Raw genomic sequence first — 16,110 nt, 5'->3', positions numbered from 1 at the left:
CAGACTGTACACCATTACATCGAGAAAATTTCTTTACAAGTTGAAAGGAAGGATCCATTAAAAAGAAAGATAAATATGGATCTAGGCAATGCAGCATAAAAAAAGGCTTTTGCCCAGGGAATCTCCGTTTTTTGTGCCAGTTCTGAAGTATTTCCTCTTCTTTAGGCTGCCTCAATTCTGATTTCCTTTAAAATAGGTTTAGTTTTATTTTTAATTTGTGGTTTTCTCAGTGCTTACTCTGCGTCTTGGTTACATTCCATTCTTTACACTTCATGGTTTAAACCTTTTATTTGTGAACTACACAGAGAAAGCTTTTACTAATGGCAACATATAAATGTTGTAAATAAATATAACCAACCATTTAAAACATTAAACTTATATTGTTTCGTGTTTCCTGGTAAACAGGAGTTGCTAGGATCTGTTTGCTCTGTGGTGAGACAGCAAAGGAAGTTTGCAGAATTTTCTATAGTACTCCAAGCAAGCAGACCTACATCCCAAGTAACAAACAGTTACCCTGTGCCCCTGAAATATCAAGGTGGTTTCCCCCCCCCCTTGCCATGCAGCTCCCAAAACAGCTCCTTTTATCTTTGCCAAGTTCAGTACTTTCCCCCACTTTCCATATCTCTCAGCTCATAGCTAGAGTTACTACCTTTCTTGCATTGGCCTCAGCCTGAAAATAAGTGATACTCTTGGCATAATCTTAGCTCCATGTCAGGAGAGCTTCATCTGCTAAATTTCTCTCTACAGTGGTACCTCGGGTTACAGATGCTTCAGGTTACAGACGCTTCAGTTTACAGACTCCGCTAACCCAGAAATATTACCTTGGGTTAAGAACTTTGCTTTAGTGTGAGAACAGAAATCGTGTGGCGGCAGCGGGAGGACCCATTAGCTAAAGTGGTACCCCAGGTTAAGAACAGTTTCAGGTTAAGAATGGACCTCCAGAACGAATTAAGTTCTTAACCCGAGGTACCACTGTATTTAAGGGAGGGAAGATGATAGGTCAAATATTGTGGGCTGGCTCCAGGTTTGCTGGATTTGTATACCCCACTTCATCAGAAAATCGCAGGGCAGTTCACAGCATAAAAGTAAAAGGTAAAGGTAAAGGTACCCCTGCCCGTACGGGCCAGTCTTGCCAGACTCTAGGGTTGTGCGCTCATCTCACTCAAGAGGCCGGGGGCTAGCGATGTCCGCAGACACTTCTGGGTCACGTGGCCAGCGTGACAAACTGCATCTGGCGAGCCAGCACAGCACACGGAAACGCCGTTTACCTTCCCGCTAGTAAGTGGTCCCTATTTATCTACTTGCACCCTGGGGTGCTTTCGAACTGCTAGGTTGGCAGGCGCTGGGACCGAGCAACGGGAGCGCACCCCACCGCAGGGATTCGAACCGCCGACCATGCGATTGGCAAGTCCTAGGCGCTGAGGTTTTACCCACAGCGCCACCCGCGTCCCACACTTCAGCAGAAAATCGCAGGGCAGTTCACAGCATAAAAGTACAAAACAAAAATGTAAAAAGGAAAACAACCCAATAACCCACAGACACATTTAAAAGGCCACAGAATGTTTATCAGCCAAACAGATGGTTGCAATGTTTTTGCCTGGGGCCTAAAGATATGCAATGAAGGCGCCAGGCGAGCCTCCCTGGGGAGAGCATTCCACCAACAGGGAGCCACTGCAGAAAAGGCCCTGTTCTCAGGTTGCCACCCTACGGACCTCTCATGGGGGAGGCACACAAAGGAGAGGCTCAGATGATGATCACAGGGTTGTGATGGCAGCTTTCTAATCAACCCTGGGTAGCTGGGCCTAGTTATCATTTGCATTTTCCCTTGATGCCCCAGAGCAACACTGAGACAGGGGTAACGAGGGAGAATAAAAGGGTGCCTAGATCCAGCCAGGAAAGGATAAAGGAATTGGAACGCAGGCCCAGGGCAGATGTCATTGCAGGGGGTTGGTGACCCCCAGGGCCCCTTCCCAGTCTACAATTCTATAATTCATCAGTGATGAGCCCTGCCAGGACCCTGAGAGCTGCCCAAGGGCTGAAGCAGGGCACCTCCGATTCGGGAGTCCCATTTGATTGAAGGCCTCACCCCAGAGCCTGTTCGCTGGTGTCAAGCCCGAGTCCCTGAACATGTGCAACAGGGGCAAAGAGTGCCTCTGAGCAAGTGCTGAGAGTGAATCAGAGCCTAGCTGTGGGACCGGCTTTTCTGTGCCAGGACTCAGCCTTGATCATTATACGAGATGCGTTGCCGAGTTTCGATCAGTCATCACTGCAAAACTATACAGCCAGCTGCTTCTCAGCTGAGAGAAAGTTGTTTGTCGGCATGCTCAAGCAGTGACACCTCCTCCCTGCCCGCTTTGAATAGTGAGTTCAGTCTGCAGCTTCCTACTGGCACCTCTGCTCACGCATCCTCACTCAGCTTCCTCTGTGCACGAGTTGCTACTAGACCTTGGTTAAAGGTAAAGGTAAAGGGATCCCTGACCATTAGGTCCAGTCGTGACTGACTCTGGGGTTGCGGCGCTCATCTCGCTTTATTGGCCAAGGGAGCCGGCGTACAGCTTCCGGGTCATGTGGCCAGCATGACTAAGCCGCTTCTGGCGAACCAGAGCAGCGCACGGAAACGCGTTTACCTTCCCGCCGGAGCGGTACCTATTTATCTACTTGCACTTTGACGTGCTTTCGAACTGCTAGGTTAGCAGGAGCAGGGACCGAGCAATGGGAGCTCACCCCATCGCAGGGATTCGAACTGCCGACCTTATGATCGGCAAGTCCTAGGCTCAGTGGTTTAACCCACAGCGCCACCTGTGTTACCCATGTGCAAATAGGGAGTGCTGATCTCTACATTCACAGGTGGAAGCAGTGGACCCAGCTCTTTAGGAACTGCACACCGACATCCACAGAATTGTGGAACTGGAAGGGACATCACGGCGCCCTGCAACGCAGGAATCTTTCGCCCAACGTGGCGCTCGAACTCACAACTCTGAGATTTAAGAGTCTCATACTCTACCGACTGAGCTACCCAGCCAGAAACAGACCATTCCCTCTCAACAGGATGGCTTCCCAAATAAGCAGCTTGCCTTCAAGGTTGGGCATGGAAACTGAGGCTAGACTTGACATCTGGGGCATCAAGGGAAAATGCAAATGATAACTAGGCCCAGCTACCCAGGGTTGATTAGAAAGCTGAATTTAAAGAGTGCGTCTGGCTGTTAACCAGAAGGTTGGTGGTTCGAGCCCACTCGGAGGTGGCTATGCGCAGGATTCCTGGACTTCAGGGGGTTGGACTAAATGACCCCCCAGTGTCTCCTCATGCTCTACAATTCTGTGATTCTAGAAAGTAAAGCTAGGAATTTAGCCAGAATTAACTCATTAGCACCTCTGCAGCTGCCGGTGACAGCTGCAGCCGCTGTTTGGAATCAGACATAGAATAAAGACCTGCATTACTGAGGCACACCTGCATTTATGGTACTGCCCTAATCTACCGTATTTTTCGCCCTATAGGACGCACCGGCCCATAGGACGCACCTAGATTTGGGGGGGGGAATAAAGGGGGGGAAATTATCCCCCCCCCAGGCGCGGGGCTGGGGCAGGGGAAGCCCGAGCTTCCCCCTACCCCAGCCCCCAGAACGGGTCCCAGAGTGCAGCTTCGGCATCGCTCTGGGAGCTTGCCGGGCTGGGGGGATAGCTTCCTGAAGCCTGGAGAGCGAGAGGGGTTGGTGCGCACCGACCACTCTCACTCTCCAGGCTTCAGCGAAAGCCTGCATTCGCCCCATAGGACGCACACACATTTCCCCTTCATTTTTGGAGGGGAAAAAGTGTGTCCTATAGGGTGAAAAATACGGTATTTGTGAATCTGGTTTTTTCTCATTAATAGGAAAAGCTGTGGTGTTGGAGTTTCTCGCCACTCAGAAGTGGGAAACACTTGACAGGAAATGTGTAGGGTTGTTTTTGCTATCCAGGCCTATAGTTAGTAACTGGGGAATAGAGCGGCTGTGTACGCATTATTGCTCACTCCAGTTCTGGTGTTTGAAGCAGAGTACACATGATGTTAACTACAATCTACAGGTATCTTGTCGCTTCTAGAGAAATATGCGCTTTCCTGAAAAGCAGCAACCACCCAGTTTGAAAATGCAAGCCGCAGTTAAGCTGAGGTGTGTACATTTCAGACAGCTGTCGCACAAGCGCAGACGACAGCTTCAGTTTGGCGCAGGGAAACCAAGCAGGTAAGGAAAGGTAAAGGTAAAGGACCCCTGGACGGTTAAGTCTAGTCAAAGGCAACTATGGAGTTGCGGCGTTCATCAAGCTTTCAGGCTGAGGGAGCTGGCGTTTGTCCACAGACAGCTTTCCAGGTCATGTATACAGAATACTAAACCGCCTCTGGCACAACGGAACACCGTGATGGAAACCAGAGCGCACGGAAACACCATTTGCCTTCCCGCCACAGCGGTATCTGTTTATCCATTTGCACTGGCATGCTTTCGAACTGCTTGGTTGACAGGTGCTGGCACAGAGCAACAGAAGCTCAACCCGTCATGGGGATTCGAACTGCCGACCTTCCAATCAGCAAGCCCGAGGCTCAGTGGTTTAAACCACAGTGCCACCCACATCCCAATTACCAAGCAGGTATCTCTTCCCACTCTGTGACCCTCGCTATGTTTCAAGCGGCCAATGTGCACATAGCCAAAAAATACGCTGGAAAGATGTGCATAAAGGGGAAGAGATTCAATTCAGTTCACATTTGAAGGCAAACCACCCTAATCTGCACTTTCCAAATGACAGCCATCCTTCAAATTTCACACTTGTCCAAATTTTGCACTTCTCCAGCCTAGTAATGGGCACAAAACTTTCATGTACCAGGTAAAGGGTCTGTAAAAATGCATATATTCATGAAAAGGATATGTGACAGTTTTAAATGCCGCAGAAAAATAAATAAAAAGCAGACACTGCCCACAAATTTAGAAGTAAAAGTAAGACACATCCAGGAGGACATGTGATAAGGTAAAAACTTACTGGGAAAACATATACAATGACCTAAAGAAGATCTTTAGATATACATTTTTTTAAAAGCCAGAGTTATTGTTAAGAATGATCAGAAATTGTTCTTATATGCAACAACAGCGGTGAGGTTATTATTAGCCCAGGTTTGGAAACAACAACAATTGCCAACAGTAGAAGAATGGCGACAGAGGGTATTGGAATATGCAGAAATAGCTAAATTAACGGGGGAAATTCGACAACAGGGCGATGAAACATTTCAGAAAGAATGGGAAAAATTTATGTCGTGCATAGGAAAAATAAGGTGAGATAGAGAAACCAGTAGAATTGAAATAAACCTCATAATGTGAAATACAAAGAAAATTATTGGATAAATAAAAAAGAAGAAGTAAAATGTATAATGTGAGTAATGTAAATAATAGTAGTTGTAAATGAATATAGACAGACAACAGGAATTGTATATATAGAAGGACTTATTTGTTTATAGACGTATCATGGACAAATATGGAAGAAGAAGAACAATACAGTGGTACCTCAGGTTAAGAACTTAATTCGTTCCGGAGGTCCGTTCTTAACCTGAAACTGTTTTTAACCTGAGGTATCACTTTAGCTAATGGGGCCTTCCTCTGCCGCTGTGCCACTGCCGTACGATTTCTGTTCTCATCCTGAAGCAAAGTTCTTAACCCGAGGTACTATTTCTGGGTTAGCGGAGTCTGTAACCTGAAGCGTCTGTAACCCAAGGTACCACTGTATACAAAATGGATGAAGACAATGCAAAAAATTTAGAGGTGATATAAAAAAGCCAGAAGAAGGAAGGAGGGAAGTCAGCTCTTAGGAGCAAGTATAAATGTAAAATGTAATACAATACCTGTATGTAGAGTATGTAACTGAAAAACCAGTAAAGTTTATTCTATAAAAAAAGACACATTCAGGAAGAAGAGAAAGACATGTGAATGGATGTGGGGGGGGGGGCGTGATAAGGGAAATGATAAGGGGTGATAAGGGAAAAGGCAGCTTCCAATTGGAAAGTCAAATCCAGGACACTAGAGAAGTATGGGTTAAGGGTATAACTACAATGGGGTGACTCTGTAGAAGGAAGCTTCCTATGTTCCCGAAACCGAAAACATGAAAGGCAGAGCTGAGAGGTCATCCAAGCATGGACAAAGTTCAACAGTTCAGACGGGCATTCTCCTTGAGCCGAGCTGGGAGCGCTAAGAGCCAGTGGGTGTTGGCTCACAAAGATGTTAGGAGCTTACAACAGAAACAGGCACGCAGACAAGAATCTTTGAGCTGACTCTGAATGGGGGAAGTGGCTGCTTTATTCTTGGGCAGGCGACGGCCGAGGGCTGAGGACATAAATAGATCCCAGGTTGCAAAACTCAACCCAGCCAAGAGGAACTACCGAGGCAGAGAGAAGGCTGGGGGGGAGAATATCAGTCCAAGTGGAGCAGCAGGGTGGACTGTATGGCTCCCACAACTCACCCTACACAACACAAAGGCAGCACATAGATTCAGCTATCTTTGGGTCAAATCTCTTTCAGTCGTGAGCTAGGCATCTATTCATATTCATATTATTATTATTAATAATAATAATATTTTTTTATTTATACCCCGCCCTCCCCAGCCAAAGCCAAGCTCAGGGCGGCTAACACCAATAAAATTACAATAAAATATAATGGGGGGGAGGGGACAAACAAACAAACCAGTTTATTAAAATACGGGTTAAAATACAATTTAAAATGCAGCCTCATTTTAATAAAAAAAGGTAAAGGTACCCTTGCCCATACGGGCCAGTCTTGACAGACTCTAGGGTTGTGCGCCCATCTCACTCAAGAGGCCGGGGGCCAGCGCTGTCCGGAGACACTTCCGGGCCACGTGGCCAGCGTGACATCGCTGCTCTGGAGAGCCAGAGCCGCACACGGAAACGCCGTTTACCTTCCCGCTAGTAAGCGGTCCCTATTTATCTACTTGCACCCGGGGGTGCTTTCGAACTGCTAGGTTGGCAGGCGTGGGACCGAACAACGGGAGCGCACCCCGCCGCGGGGATTCGAACCGCCGACCATTCGATCGGCAAGCCCTAGGCGCTGAGGCTTTTACCCACAGCGCCACCCGCGTCCCATTTTAATAGTAGCCCATAAATCAAAACCAGAAGGGGAGGGAAACATAAGGGTCAGACTGAGTCCAAACCAAAGGCCAGGTGGAACAGCTCTGTCTTGCAGGCCCTGCGGAAAGATGTCAAGTTCCGCAGGGCCCTAGTGTCTTGAGACAGAGTGTTCCACCAAGTCGGGGCCAGTACTGAAAAGGCCCTGGCCCTAGCTGAGACCAATCTAACCACCCTGCGGCTTGGGACCTCCAAAGTGTTGTCATTTGTGGACCTTAAGGACCTCCGCGGGGCATACCAGGAGAGGTGGTCCCGTAGGTACGAGGGTCCTAGGGCTTTAAAGGTCAAAACCAGCACCTTAAACCTGACCCGGTACTCCACCGGGAGCCAGTGCAGCTGGTAAAGCACTGGATGAACGTGATCCCGCGGCAAGGACCCTGTAAGGAGCCTCGCTGTGGCATTCTGCACCTGCTGGAGTCTCTGGGTCAGCTTCAAGGGCAGCCCTGCGTAGAGCAAGTTACAGTAATCAAGCCTGGAGGTGACCATCGCATGGATCACTGTGGTCAGATCAAGACTGGTCTCAAGGCGCTTCCAGACAACCTGTTTATTGAGCACTCACCCCGATCTGTTTGCAGGGAGATTAGACAACCTGGGCTATTGAACAAACATTCACTCCGATTTGTTTACGGAGCGGCTGGTGCAAGTATTAACCCACACTTCTCATGACATTTCCTCACCACCTTTCCTATTGCAAAAATAATCCAATATTTGGGGGGAATTGAGTTTATTGCACAAGGCCTTGAATTGCACAACCTGAATTTGCTGGCATGCAATGGAAAATACTAACAGAATAAGAAATAACCCTCCACTCTCAACAAATCTGGACCTGAAATATGGGCACGGGGTACAGTGTTCCTTCTTTGCAAAACTTCAGAGCCAGATTTGGAGGAGAAACGGTGACCTGATGATAGCGAGGGAATCATTGCTCTGCATATTCTACCACTGAATGCAATTCTGCAGCTGTGCCCTGGAAAGCCCTGGCTGAGTTTATGGAAGGAAGTGGAGGCGCCAGATTTCACCCCCAACAGCAGACATGGGTGGAGGCAGAGAAAACCTATTTTGTGCTCTCTTCAAATCACTCCGCTTAAAACACCACCAGGGCCACTTTTAACTGGGGCCACCATCAGGGCCACGGTGGCAACTGGATCTTTGCAGGCCTGAACATGGAGAGCAAAACAGGACTGTTGCAATGCGGCCACTGTCTCCCTTAGGCCAGCACCCTGTCTCCAAGAGAGGTCAGCCAGTCCCAGAGGCAGAACATGAAAGCAGGACCCTATGCTCAGAATCTAGCATTCAAAAGTAAACTGTCTCTGGATATAGAAACCCCACTTTGTGGTCAAGGCCGGCCTACGTTACTGGTCTGTATTAAGGATCACAAAGAAACTGAATGAAGCTCTTGGAACGCAGGAAAAACGTCACTTCAAATATTTTTAGTGGCCAGCTAACAGTCATGGTGCTGGAGGAGACTCTTGAGAGAGTCCCATGGACTGCAAAAAGATCAAACCTATCCATTCTGAAGGAAATCAGCCCTGAGTGCTCGCTGGAAGGACAGATTGTGAAGCTGAGGCTCCAATACTCTGGCCACCTCATGAGAAGAGAAGACTCCCTGGATGTTGGGAAAGATGGAGGGCACAAGGGGACGACAGAGGACGAGATGGTTGGACAGTGTTCTCAAAGCTACCAGCATGAGTTTGACCAAACTGCGGGAGGCAGTGGAAGACAGGAGTGCCTGGCGTGCTCTGGTCCATGGGGTCACGTAGAGCCGGACACAACTAAACGACTAAACAACAACCAAACAGTCATGCAAACTGCTCGAAGACCTCAGTACAATTCAAACAGTTGCGATCTCATGCATGCTTATTCCTACAGAGCAAGTCCCAGGTAATTGTGGCCGTGACTCCAGCCAGACTGACCTGCTCTTTAGGCCGCAAATGGGTCATTGCAGCCCTCCAAACTGCTCTTTGGAGTATAGCACCAGCAAATAAAATAAAAAAGCTCCCCCCCCCCCCCCAATTACTGCACTCAATTCCAAGAGATAGCACACAAGCCCCATCTCTGGTCTCTTTTAAACAGATTGTAAAAGGCTGATTTATTTACTGTGTCCTTTGGGGTTGGATTAGAAGGTCTGGTATTCTTCAGTCTCGTTGCAGGGCGCAGTATTATTAGGGCACCACAGAAATATTCAGATACAGTGGTACCTCGGGTTAAGTACTTAATTCGTTCCGGAGGTCTGTTCTTAACCTGAATCTGTTCTTAACCTGAAGCACCACTTAAGCTAATGGGGCCTCCTGCTGCCGCCACGCCGCTGGAGTACAATTTCTGTTCTTATCCTGAAACAAAGTTCTTAACCTGAAGCACTATTTCTGGGTTAGCGGAGTGTGTAACCTGAAGCAGAGTGTGTAACCTGAAGCATATGTAACCCGAGGTACCGCTGTAATGGTCTTTGGGGAAGAGGGATATTAAAAAAACCCCCAGAAAAATCTCTTCAGAGAGAAAATTAGCTCAGCTCTCCATTTATCATAATAGCCCCCACTTTCTTGTCCCTGACTAAATTTAGACCTTTGGCATTTTTACTTCCCCTTCCTGTCTCAGTCTTGCCAATGCGGGGAGGAGGAGAAGGAGGGAGAGCAAACCCCAAACAGCTCTAAATTGCCTGAGCAAAGTTCAGGTCCTGAAAAGGCTTTTCCTTGTCCAAAGGTGCAAAGCTCCACAAGTCTGTTTGGAAGCAAGCTCAGTAGGGCTTATGACTAGATATGGGACTGCAGCCTAACGTTTTTCCTGACAGGGCACCAACTTTCAGTTCACGGTGCTTTTGGGTGCGGGGGGGGGGGGGAGGAGGGGCAGCAGATTGTGAAACACTTTTTCATGCAACACTTAAAACGCAGAGCAAGTTCTAGGCCTGGCCAAGAGTGGATACATCAGGATTTCCCACCTCTAAACATTTCCAGAAGCCAACTTTCCCATCAACATATAGCATTATTATTATTAGTAGTAGTAGTAGTAGTAGTAGTTTTTAATGTTTGATGTCTTACTGTGTTTCAATTTGTTGTCAGTCACCTAGAGTGGCTGGGGTAATCCAGTCAGATGGGTGGCATATAAACAATAAAAATATTATTGTTATTATTATTATAGCATGCCACTGTTTAGAAAAGCAGCGGTAAATACTCTAGCCCACTGGCCTCTTCCCACTATAACAGCTGCATGGAGCATTGAATGTAGTCAAAGAACGGGCTCGCTGCTCTAATCTACAGGACTCCTGTGCTTTCCACAGAAATCTGACAAGGCACATCTGCTGAAATCTGTGGCACTGTTTTTGCTGTAATTGTATTTTAAGTTATGTTGGGAGCTGTAGTCTTGAGACTCTTGTACAGGGAGCGGCGGATGTTTCAATGTTTTAGTTGACTAGTTACTACATTCATTAGATTTTATTTATTATTTATCTCATTTCTTTACCGCTGTATATTCTTAAGAAAAAAAACCCCAAAGCGGTTTATAAACACGTTAAAACGTCAAGTAAAAACAACCCAGGATAAAACATTACTGATGAAAGACAAATATAAAGCATACGTTCAAAGCAACACAGTTAAACACTGACTAGAATTATTCCTACATATTTTTGTTATATATGCATATATATTATGTTTGGCTTGTCTACCTTGTGCACCTTCTTGTGCAAAAATGTTCACTTTTGAAAGACAGGATATAAAATCTAGACTAAATAAATAGATTTACCAGTCACAGAGGTGCTGCGATGGGGAATCCTGCGTAGGCCCATCTTCTGACAATCATGGGATAGAGCCCCAGAGCTTTGGGGTGAGGGGGGGTGGATTTTACATAGTGGAAATTATTATGAATTTCCTATCATCCACCACCTCTTCTAAACATGGTGTAATGTATTTTAATCAGCAATTGGAATACCCTTCCCCCTTGTTGACTACTTTCTAAAAGGCGTGCATGAACTTCCCTAGGAATCTCATATTCCTAGCCCCAGATATGCAAGGGACCCACTGCAGCTATTCAACAGAGAGAGAGCGCAAACACTCTGCACATGCCCAGAGGCCCTAACACAGGCACCCCCAAACTCGGCCCTCCAGATGTTTTGGGACTACAACTCCCATCATCCCTAGATAACAGGACCAGTGGTCAGGGATGATGGGAGTTGTAGTCCCAAAACATCTGGCGGGCCGAGTTTGGGGGTGCCTGCCCTAACACATCCACATATTTCCAGCCCTAGTCCATGGAGTACAAGGCAAGTTCTGCACCACCTCAAAAGCCAGCGCTAAGCCGCACTCTTGACTTAGTTAGCAACTATCTACCTTTCCCACATCACCATACCTTGGGAAGGTCAGGCGGGCGACGTGATTTGCGCCGGGAAAACGCTCTGGGGACCCAGTCGCCCATGGCCAACGCCAGCCAAGAAGGTATGTCACAGAACCCAGACGCAGCGCCTTAATGGGGAGAAAATGGCTGAGGGCGGGCGGGAAAGGGAGAATTTACTTTCTCAACCACCGGCCAATCATGAGGGAAGGAACAACACAACGCAGTGCACAAAACAAGAACCCTCGCCGATTGCCTTCTGCAGGTTTCCTGTTGAGGTTTGTGGGATAGATCAGTTGCTGTGACAACAGGGGCGTTAAGTCCTACCTAATGCGCTCTACTGACAGTTTCATAGTCAGTCATCAAGACTTCCTCCTCTATGCTCCTGGGGCCATGCGCAGGGAAATGCCAAGGATTCAGTCCCTCTGCAAGTCCTACGTTTTTTGACCTGGGAGCCCTACATTCCAACAGTTAAAATGTAAAGGGACCCCTGGCCATTAGGCCTAGTCGTGACCAACTCTGGGGTTACGGCGCTCATCTCACTTTATTGGCCGAGGGAGTGGTACCTACTTATCTACTTGCACTTTGACGTGCTTTTGAACTGCTAGGTTGGCAGGAGCAGGGGCCGAGCAACGGGAGCTCACGCCGTCGGGGGATTCGATACACCTGAGCTCAGTATTAGTGTGGTGCTAATAACACCAAGGTTGCAGGTTCAACGCCTGGATGGGACACCTGCATATTCCTACATTGCAGCAGGTTAGAACGGGGCCGGATTTAGGTTTGATGAGGCCCTAAGCTACTTTATATGTCAACAACAAATTGTCGTTGTTTTTTGTGTTGAATGTATGCTATATGGTAATAGGTATCTAAAGCCATTCGCACATGCAGAATGTAAAAAGGTAAAGGGACCCCTGACCATTAGGTCCAGTCGTGGCCGACTCCGGGGTTGCGGTGCTCATCTTGCTTTATTGGCCGAGGGAGCCGGCGTACACCTTCCGGGTCATGTGGCCAGCATGACTAAGCCACTTCTGGCGAACCAGAGGAGCACACGGAAACGCCGTTTACCTTCCCGCTGGAGCGGTACTTATTTATCTACTTGCACTTTGATGTGCTTTCGAAATGCTAGGTTGGCAGGAGCAGGGACCGAGCTCACCCCATCGCGGGGATTCAAACCGCCGACCTTCTGATCGGCAAGCCCTAGGCTCTGTGGTTTAACCCACAGCGCCATCCGTGTCCCATATGCAGAATGTAGGCACCCTATATATAGAAATGAGCAAACCAGTGATATTTTAGGGAGCAGGCTAGCAGGCCATTACTTACATCATAGGAGCCTACACAACACAAAACACTGTTGCTGTATGTAGGTTTTATTTTATTTGTTTTACATCTTATATTTTGGAAATGTACATTCAGTTTTTTCCCCTTTTAAATTTTTTGGGGGCCCCCAAGAGAGGGGGCCCTAAGCTATAGCTCGTTTAGCTTAAACGTAAATCCGGCACTGGGTTGGACGAGATGACCCTCAGGGTCACTTCAAACTCTACAGATCTATGATTCTATGAAATCTTAGTCCCGCGACCATAATAATGGTGGGGCTAGTGACCCCAGAACCAGACTCTGTTTTTGTATGCCAATGACCTTTCATAATGACATCGGCACAAGCCCATGACAAAAACGGCAGCTAAAATATATTCCAACACAGGAGACAGGAAGGATACATCATATTTGAGACAAAAAGCGCTATAGCAACTCAGGGTACTTTATTAAAAGAGAGGGAGAAACTGGGTAGTTTGAACACACCCTCCTCACAGTTACTCTGACCTTGACGTGTTTGCATGCGGCCCGTGAAGTATTAGATCACTGGGTGTGTTTTGCAAAGCAGTTATGCGCAAGAAATTAAATCAGAGGCCAACAAGAACTCTGAGGCACCCGCTGCAATAAACCTGAATTTTAACATTCCCAAGAAGCAGGGTGCTGAGGGCTGGACAGGAGGTGCTGGTTAGCGAAACCAAGTGGTAAACTCGAGAATCCACATAAAAAAGCAACTCATCACGTGCTGGTACTTCAAGACAATCAAACTGTCCATCTCTCCTACCCTCGCCTAAATACCTCTACGCTTAAAGCATCTACAGGTACTGCAATCCATCAACAACCCTCTTCAATCTTAACAGGATGCCTTCGTGGGAGACTTCGCAAAGTGGGCTCTAGCCCAAGAAAACTGAAAATAAAACAGGTGATTCACAGTGCAACCATTTGCATGTTTACTTAGAAGAACAGATCGTGGTACTGAGGGGAGACTAACAGGCCTAGCAAGTTGAGTGTGCATAATATTGTCACTGTCATATCTCTCTACTTAAGCCTGATTTCTGTATTATCAGTGTGTGGTGCTTCTGTTTGTTTATTCAAATTCTCCCATGTAACCACAAAAAACACAGCTTCCCATCCAGCTGACAGATTGAGTTACAGTGGTACCTTGGGTTAAGTACTTAATTCGTTCCGGAGGTCCGTTCTTAACCTGAAACTGTTCTTAACCTGAAGCACCACTTTAGCTAAGGGGGCCTTCTGCTGCCGCCACGCTGCCGGAGCACGATTTCTGTTCTTATCCTGAAGCAAAGTTCTTAACCTGAGGTTCTATTTCTGAGTTAGCGGAGTCTGTAACCTGAAGTGTATGTAACCTGAAGCGTATGTAACCTGAGGTACCACTGTACAGAAATATAGTATGAGATGATACCGAGGGCTAAACAAATCAAACCTGTATGTTCGTTTATAAGGTAGCTGCAAACTGCACCAATAAGATTCCTCACCTTTGCTCTACCCTCAAATTAAGAGCGTTTAGATGGATCACAAACAGCACAAGAGAAGCTCGAGAGATTCCTTTCGGCCACTTGGGACGAAAACAAGTGTCTTATTTGATGCCACGAGACTTAACACACTGCGACTGCTCTCCTGGAAACCTTCATCCGGAAGTTCTCAATGAGATCTGCCAGGCACCACAACTCACTGCCTTACAAAACAGTTAAATGCCTCTAAATGCCACTTGTAAAAATGCAAAATCTCCACTACAAACCGAAGAGAAAAGGACCTGTTTTACATGCAATACTGAGTTGTGAACCTGCCCAAGCCCCCATCTTCATTAAGAGAGAAGTCTTATGGCTACACTTTTGATGAGAAGCACCTGCTCAAAAACTCTGATCAGCAATCTGACAGGGAGATTTACACAAATTTCTACTTACCCCGGGAGCAAAGAAATCGCTACCTTAGGCCTTCAGCCACACTGGTCACTTTGCCTAGCTGGATTTTTCAGCAAACAGCCCCACCCCGCCCTGCTAGGACAGGTAAGGCAAACGGGTCATTTGCATAAGAGAAAAGGGGCGAGGCCTCCCTGGTTTTAACCCTCTCCTTGCCTCATTCGGCCCCTGGACTCCTCCTCTGCCACCGAATCACCTGTAGAGAACCCGTGGCTGGAAGGCAGAACTACCACGAGACAGGATGTGGCTTCCAAGCAGGGACAGGTTGTGGTTTTTTTGTTGCTGTAATAACCCTCCCCTGGAGGCCAGCATCCACCAGGGCGACGCTGTTTTTAATTCAGCCTTTCGAGGTGCAAAGGAACAGGAGGAGCAACTCTGAGAAGATGCAAGGTGCACTATTTCACTACTAAGTGCACATTTCACTACTAAGTGCACACACAGTACTAGGTGCACACACAGTTGCACCTCTGGGACTGGGGGGGGGGATATTCCCCAATTAATGGCTGTCACTTGCATTTTTAAAATATTGCAATTTTTATTAAAATTTAAAAAAGAATGAAAGAGTGACAGTGTCATCTTTCCCCCCAGCATTGCACACATTCAATCATAAATCAATCATTTCTGCGTCAATCTGCTTTGGAATTAGTTTAGAATGAAAAGCAGAACAGAAATGGATTTTAATGGAGATTTTTGTTAAGAATCCTGAAAAAATACATTCTAAAATTACATTTATCCCAAAATACACATTTTTAATGTATTTGGTACTTTTTTTTTTTAAGCAGAGAACTGTATTGCAAAACCCACAGAAGCGAAAATACCCAGAAATAACTGCATTCCCCCACTTAAAAATGCACTTAAAAATGCAGAGTAGGCTCAGTCCCCAGTGGACTTGGGTGTATGAATCTGGCTAGCAACCATCCCTGCCACCCTCTACATTTCAGCACACCTTCAAGGTTTCTCCTGAAACTAATGAGAACATTTTAATTTTATTTATTTATTGGTCATTTTGAGAAAGAAGAATGATCCACGTATATTTGGCTTGTCAGGTGCATCAGGGAAGGTCATAAACTTCATTCATCAGGGCAAAATTCAACCCCTGTGGTTAATCCCCAGCATCAAAACTGAATGCAGAGTCTACCTTGCTGACAAATGAAAGCCTCTTTACAAATATAGGAACACCCACCTCCTGGTTGAGGCAAGTAACTCTCACAACATCCTGTGGCAATTTTCACCAAGTGCTTAAAAAGATGCACTGTAATCATTGCTAGCAGTCTCCAACAGACGTATCCCATGCATTCCTCAAGCTCTTTTAACAGCCCCATCCTATGCCAAGGGAGATGGACCAAGGCCCACGAAAATAAATTAAGAGCACCTAACATTGCATAGGGACGCAGGTGG

General features: G+C 46.9%; 1 protein-coding gene across 6 annotated transcripts in view; it reads right to left on the bottom strand.

Annotated features, from left to right (window-relative positions):
* Positions 1–16,110, bottom strand: part of ARHGAP27 (Rho GTPase activating protein 27) — a 66,017-nt gene that overhangs the window by 25,646 nt on the left and 24,261 nt on the right. Inside the window, exon 1 of one of the 6 annotated variants that reach the window (XM_083407608.1) lies at positions 11,486–11,618. The exons of the other annotated variants lie outside the window; for them this stretch is intronic. Coding sequence (XP_083263734.1) covers positions 11,486–11,551 — 66 coding nt within the window. The 5' untranslated portion in view covers positions 11,552–11,618. Of the gene's footprint in view, positions 1–11,485; positions 11,619–16,110 lie in introns of those variants that run through there. 6 annotated transcript variants of the gene reach the window in all.

This window comes from Podarcis tiliguerta, assembly GCF_965153285.1.
Source record: "Podarcis tiliguerta genome assembly, chromosome: 13".
Lineage (NCBI taxonomy): Eukaryota > Metazoa > Chordata > Lepidosauria > Squamata > Lacertidae > Podarcis > Podarcis tiliguerta.
The sequence above is the reverse complement of the archived record's forward strand: the minus strand, read 5'-3'. Positions and strand labels throughout refer to the sequence as shown.